This window comes from Octopus bimaculoides, chromosome 13 (genome assembly GCF_001194135.2).
Source record: "Octopus bimaculoides isolate UCB-OBI-ISO-001 chromosome 13, ASM119413v2, whole genome shotgun sequence".
In the NCBI taxonomy this organism is placed as follows: domain Eukaryota; kingdom Metazoa; phylum Mollusca; class Cephalopoda; order Octopoda; family Octopodidae; genus Octopus; species Octopus bimaculoides.
Genome location: NC_068993.1, coordinates 25203837 through 25210833, shown reverse-complemented (window position 1 = coordinate 25210833; position 6997 = coordinate 25203837). Strand labels below are relative to the sequence as shown.

The 6997-nt window shown below is 38.4% G+C and overlaps 1 protein-coding gene across 1 annotated transcript in view; it reads right to left on the bottom strand.

Annotated features, from left to right (window-relative positions):
- LOC106881894 (phospholipid-transporting ATPase VB) overlaps nucleotides 1–6997 on the bottom strand; it is a 150242-nt gene that overhangs the window by 49452 nt on the left and 93793 nt on the right. Inside the window, exons 7-8 of the mRNA XM_052972375.1 lie at nucleotides 1056–1305; nucleotides 861–928 (exon numbers count right to left, since the gene is read on the bottom strand). Coding sequence (XP_052828335.1) covers nucleotides 861–928; nucleotides 1056–1305 — 318 coding nt within the window. The remainder of the gene's footprint in view (nucleotides 1–860; nucleotides 929–1055; nucleotides 1306–6997) is intronic.

Here is a 6997-nt window from a genome sequence, read left to right as displayed (position 1 = left end):
GAATCACCAAAATTGGCCTTTCATTATTTATAATCTGTACCTGTTTGTTTGGTTATGAAATAAAATACACAAAACGTGTTTCTGAATTACGTGTATTTACTTTATATACATATGAGTTGAAAACTTTCTTCTAGCATTCCACTTAATATCTATGTTCCATGCTGGCATAGATTGGAGAGTTATTAATGTAGAAATATGGTATCGTAGCTACTAACAGTTGAGGGTTGCGTAGTCTAGACGGCGTTTTTAGATTTCATTATTCTCTTTAACCCGGGCAACGCCGGGTATTTCTGCTAGTATATATATATATACATATACGTGTACATATACATCTATATGTATACATCTCTCTCTCTCTCTCTCTCTCTATCTATCTATCTATACATCTATATGTATACATATACATCTCTCTCTCTCTGTCTTTCTGTCTCTCTCTTTCTCTCTCTGTGAAAGTATCTGTCATTACAGTTTCGAAATGTGATTGTTTCAGTTAGTGGAATAGTTTCATTTATAAAGTGAAAGTATTTGACATGAGTGTTTTTGTTTCACTTTTGACACGTAATACTTAAATAATGGAGGAGATATTATGTTGCCGTGTGCTCGAACTCTTCAAAAAGTTAAAAAAATTTTTTGACTAAAACACAACTGGAACCCTAAGTAAGGCATGTGTAAAATTTGAATGAAATTGGTTGTGTAGTTCTCGAGTTTTAGGGATTCACACAGACAGACAGACAGACACACATTCTCATTTTTATATATATATATAGATATACACTTCAGTATAATATTGGTCCATAAGAAACCTGGACCAATGATGCTATTTTTCAGTTTGCAATATATATGAATCAATAAATACTTACTGAGCTGGTGCGACTCATATTTGAAAAAGATTGTCTAGCATGATCTTCAATATCCAGGTTTTCTTCAACTGAGAAAGTGAAAACAAAAGTACTTTATTTAGTACCAATCTTATTCAAGGGTGAATTTAATAGGAATTCACCCTTAAATTTTAAAGCAACTTTTTCACCAAAACTTCATGGAAAATAGTAACTTACTGGGTTTGTGGGGGAAATCAACTCCTCCGATTGAGCAGCACATAAATACCATTTTATTCTCTGTCAGAGTTCCAGTCTTATCAGAAAATATGTAGTCTACTTGTCCAAGATCCTCAGCAATATTCAGTGCTCGGCATTCAAATGGTTTTCCTGTTCCTTCATGGTATAAATTTAAGTCCTGATTGATGAAGAACACATGACCCAGCTTCACAATCTCTATTGACACATAAAGTGGAAGTGGTATAACAGCCTGGAAAGGAAGAGACATACAAAGATATTGATAGGGCTAGTTACAAAGTAATGCACAATAAGTGGTTGACAGTAGTGTAACAGACTACCAAGAAAGATATATAATCACTGACAGCTGTATAACAGACTGCAAAGGAATATACTGTTCATACAAAGAGTAGCTGCATAAAAGCTTAAAAAGATATATACAATGATAGTTGTGTAAAAGACTAGAAAGGAATTATATACGCAGTAGCATATTATACTAGAGTACACAGGAATATATATATATATATCATCATCATCATCGTTTAACGTCCGCTTTCCATGCTAGCATGGGTTAGGAAAAATCAAAACTAAGGCAGAACAAGTGTCTCAAGTCATTTAGAATAATTTAGTTAGGATAAGGTAAATTTGAAGTCTTACACCCATTTCTGGGATAACCCCAGTGGTAGGTTAGCATGTCCATGCACTGGGTATTCTGTCATCAAAGACAAGGTATGAATATTTTAGACGGGGAAAATTTACAGTTTACAACGAATAAAATAGAATAATAAAGGAGTAAAATAAAATAATAAAGAGTAAAAGTAGTTAGAAGAATACAGGCAGGAGAATAATGTTTACAACTCATCTTTTATCCAGAGGATATGGATGTTGATTGGTACTTCTATGAAGGTGCAGGTTTTTAGTTAAAATCTCAGGTAAATTCAGGCAGTGTTTTAAATAAAAACCTATACCTGACATCTCGGGTATTTTAACAGATATATTTACCAAAATTACATCAAAATATCTTGAAATACTAAAGAGTAAATTTATTCAATAAAATCGCCATTGGCTTCAACCATGGCTGCCAGATGACTTCTGAATCTCCTGCAACTCTTCTGGATAGTCTCCTTGTTTAAGTTGGTGAATGCTGCCATAATCCTTACCTTCAGTTCATCTTTGGTGTTACAAAGAGTTTTGTTGGTCACTCACTCAACTGCACCCCACACATAATAATTAAGGGAGTTACAGTCTGGGGAGTTAGGTAGCCAGGTAGTGTGGTCGCAGAAATTGTCTGAAAGCCATGACTGGGGTCTCCTGCTTGTGTGGCATGGTGCTGAGTCCTGTTACTAGACATAGGGTCTTTCAGCAGCCACCCTCTTGACTCAGGACAGCACTACCTGCTCCGGGCACTTGATATAGGCTTCTGTGTTGAGTGTGAGGTTGTGTGGGAAGATGAATGGAAGCACAATGTCACCATCACTAGTGACCATTCCAAATACCATGATGTCAACTGGATGTTTGATTTTTATCACTCTCGGTACATATTTTGGGGACAGCAAGCCAACTGGCAGAAATTTTTCTCATTTGAGAAAAGCCAAAGCATGTTCAGTTGGAGGGAATGCTTGAGTTTGTTCAAAAGCTTTGTAGCACAGTCTTTCCTCTTGTCCTTGATGGCTTAGGATAAAAATTGGCCCTTCTTATCTTGTATGAGGAATACCTAATGTCTTCATGTACTACATCCTGATGAGAAACTCAGACACTATGTTCCTGGCAATGGACCTGATTGACTTGGAGAGATTGTTATCAATCTTGGCCTGGATATCAACAACAAATTCAGGAGTTCTTTTCCAATCAAAATGATCAGATTGAGTTTTACGAGCTGCTGTACTTTTGTAATCACCATTAAACTCATCCAACTCTTTCTGAACCCTCTGCACTGTCTTCTGATTGACACCCAAACACTCTGAAATGTTCGTATTGGAGCTTCCAGTGCAAATGCCAAGCAATACAGCATGTTGTTTCCAAATTTCTGGCAGAGTGAATTGTGTCATGGTGCTGTTTTCTCACAGAAAATGGTCTTTAGATGCTTTTGCAGACTGTTGAGATTGATTTGCCTGGTATTCGTTTGGAATTATAATATATCCACGTCCATAAGGAAAATGTGTACTGAGAAGAAATTTTAGTAGGCTACAGAACTGAAGAGGAATGTTTTGTATGGTGTGTAGTGAGTCAGATAAGCTAGTGCGATATGGTGTAGTAGCACAGTAGTGCTACAGCTGCCAGCCAATCAAAGTTAAGGTGCAGTAATATCAATAAACCAGTTCTCAGCCTTACAGAGAATGAAGTTTTGTCTTTAGAGAGTAAGTGACCAACTGGCAACCTGTCAACATATCTCACCACCTGCAGCTAAATTGAGAAATGCCAACGTTCATTTCTTCCAACTGACACTACAGGTGGCCAACTGCAATCTCAAATGGGAAGAGCTAACTATTATCCTCTTTCACAAAGTCAGCATGAAAGGCCTTTGTGTAACTTATATCAACATCATCATCATTTGACATCTGCTTTCCATGCTGGTATGGATTGGACAGTTTGACTGAAAACTGGTAAACCAGGGATTTGCACCAGGTTCCAATCAGACCTGGCAAGATTTTTACAGTTGGATGCCCTTCCTAATGCCAACCACTCTGAGACTGTAGTGGGCACGTAAAAAATGACCTGACAGCAGTATCAGCTATGACTACAGTCTTACTTGGTTTGACAGGTTTACACATGCACAGTATATTACCAAAGGTCTTGGTCAGCTGTCACGATGCTAAAACAGTGCTCTTTACATGCCAGCGGCACAGGTGCCAGTAAGATGGCACTGGCATTGGTCACAACTACAATTTCACTTGGTTCGACAGGTCTTCACAAGCACAGCATATTGCCCAATGATTGAAGGTTGCTTTCAACAGCCCAGTTATGTGACACTGGCATCAACCACAACTCTGATTTCATTTGGCTTGACGTTACTGCCTCCATGAAGCCTAACACTCAAATGCCGCTTTTTATATACCACCAGCATAGGTGCCAGTCATACGGCACCAGAATCTGCCACAACTGCGATTTCACTCGACAGGTCTTTACAAGCACAGCATAATGCCCAATGATTGAAGGGTGCTTTTAATGGGCCAGTCACGTGACACTGGCATCAGCCAAGGCTACGACCTCACTTGGCTTGATGGGTCTTCTAAGCACAGCATATCTCCAAAGGTCTTGGTTGTTTGTCATTGCCTCTGCGAGGTCCAACATTTAAGATCATACTTCACCACCTCATCTCATGTTTTCCTGCGTCTACCTCTTCCACAGGTATCCTCCTTCACACAGCTGTCCTCATCCATATTCATCACATTACCATATCAGCACAGTCGTTCTCTTGCACACCACATCTGATGCTTCTTATGTCCAACTTTTCTCTCAAGATGCTTACATTCCATCATGCATGCACACTGACATTACACATCCAGTGGAGCATACTAGTCTCATTTCTTACAAGCCTACGTATGTCCTCAGCAATCACAGCCCATGTTTCACTGCTGTGTAGCATGGCTGTTCGCACACAGGCATCATACACTGCCTTTCACTCTGAGCGAAAGGCTCTTTGCTACCAGTAGAGGTAGGAGCTCTCTGAACTTTTCCCAGCCTATTCTTATTCTAGCAGCTATGCTCTCATAGTATCCACTGCCACTACTGACTTGGTCACCTAGATAACAGAAGTTATAGACTACTTCTAGTTTTTTTCCCTGGCATGTGATGGAATCTATTTTCTGTACATTTTTGGTGTTTATTGTACCTGTGCACCTTCCACACACAAAAACTATCTTCTCTGGGTACATCTTATGGAGTTTTTACCTATACCTTTTCTACAGATTGAGCAGGGCTATCTACCTGAAGAGATTTGTGATTTGTCCACCTTCCAACTTACTAAGACTTTGGTCTTTGCTAGGTTAACTCTAAGGCTCTTCGATTTTAATCTTTGCTTCCACACCTGAAACTTCTCTAGTTTTGATAGTGACTCAGCTATGAGAGCAAGGACATTAGTATAGAGGAGCTCCAGGGGCAGCCTATCTTGAATTCCTCTGTTATTGCCTGAAGGACTATAATGAACAAGAGGGGATTAAGGACCAATCCTTGGTGAACCCCTACTTGTACCCTGAATTCTTCACTGAACTAGTTGCTAACCTTCACCTTACTGGTAGCATCCCTGAACATGGATTGTACATCTCTCACCAGCCACTCATCTATCCTTAGTTTCTGCATTGACCACCAAATAAGGGATCGGAGAACCCCGTCGAAGGTTTTCTCCATGTCAACAAAAGCCAAGTATAGAGGTTTATCTTTGGCTCGGTATTTCTACTGCAGCTGTCTTACCAGAAATATAGCATCAGTGGTGCTTCACCCTGGCACAAACCCAAACTGCATCTCGTCTAAACTCTCTCCCTAATTAGTTGGTCTACGACACTCTCAGTGACTTTCATCACCTGATCCAACAATGTGATACGCCTGTCTATCTGTGGCGTCACCTTTACTTTTGTAGCAGTTGACTATGGTGCTGTTACACCAGTCATTGGGTATGACCCCTTCATGTATCACCTGGTTAATTATATGCCCAAATGGTTTTAATGCAAAAGTAAGTAATAAATCTTTCTGACTCACACATACACCAACTTCACTCAACTATTAGTCCACATGTGATAGAAAAAATCAAATTTATTTTTGTAGCGTCCTCTTGTTTTTTGCTGACATGAAATCCACCTTATTTATTTGTATAGATTTCTCTGATTTTGTTTATTGAAACAGTTAAAATAATGAAGAAACTCTGTGGTATATTGAAGTACAGTGAAAGATAATACATTTACTAATTTCTTTGCTTTTTTTAAAATTAATTTCTCAAAACAAGTTTGTTGCACTTCTGCTATGCTTGCAATGAGTTTTATTGAAACTGGTTTGAATTTTCTGTGTCGAATGTTGCTAGGAGTGTTGCCAAGCATGTATGTATGTTGTTTTGATGGTGCATGTGATGTATATGTAACTGTATATTTGGGATTGTGAGGACTCATTTGTATGTGTGTATTCTGAGCAAAGAATAAACTAGTGAAGAGTCAGTGTGTGCATTGTTTGAAAGTATTTCATGGTGCTTCAGAATCTGTTCATTGTTTTATAAATGAAACCATCAGGAGAAATCACCAATGAGGTTATATCTATAGGATCCTTTGACTTGCTAGAAGTAGCAGCAAAATAGTCATGGTAATATTGGTGGTGGTGGTTAGATGGCCTAGTTTATTAGCTAAAGATGAGTAATAACCAGAATTATAAAAACACTTGGGGTGTGTGAAGAGATTTGAAAAAGGTTGACATATAACCTGCTAATCTGCAGATAGTTTTTTTATACATCAGATCATACAGAAGCTGAACTATGAACACAGTGAGCTTGTTGTTGGTCTCTGTTGTTTTTATAGTGTAGACCTTTAAACTGTACTTCATTATCAACTGTGATGGCTACAATGAAATGCCAAGCTTAAAAACAGTTTTATTTACTTCACTCCACTTCTGACTGCATAGTTTCACTGGCCTGTCTTATATTATCACCTCTCATCAATAATATGTAGTTTGGGTCGGATGTTTTAGCCATCTGTTACAATGCAGATTATAGTCCCATGACTTCTTTTTTTGCAGGGAGTGTGACCATTTAGATTTGGTTTTTGGCTACAATAATTAAATAAGCATTTATGGTGGCAGTTGAAAGGACCAGCACTTTCCTCTCCAATGAAAATTTCTTCCCTTTTTCATTATATGTCACTTAAAAGGGTTAGCTCAATCGAGTGTCTCCAGGCTTGGGTAATGTTTATAAAAGACATGAGTAACGCAACTTACATCATGATCGATATGATTGATTTAATTGATAA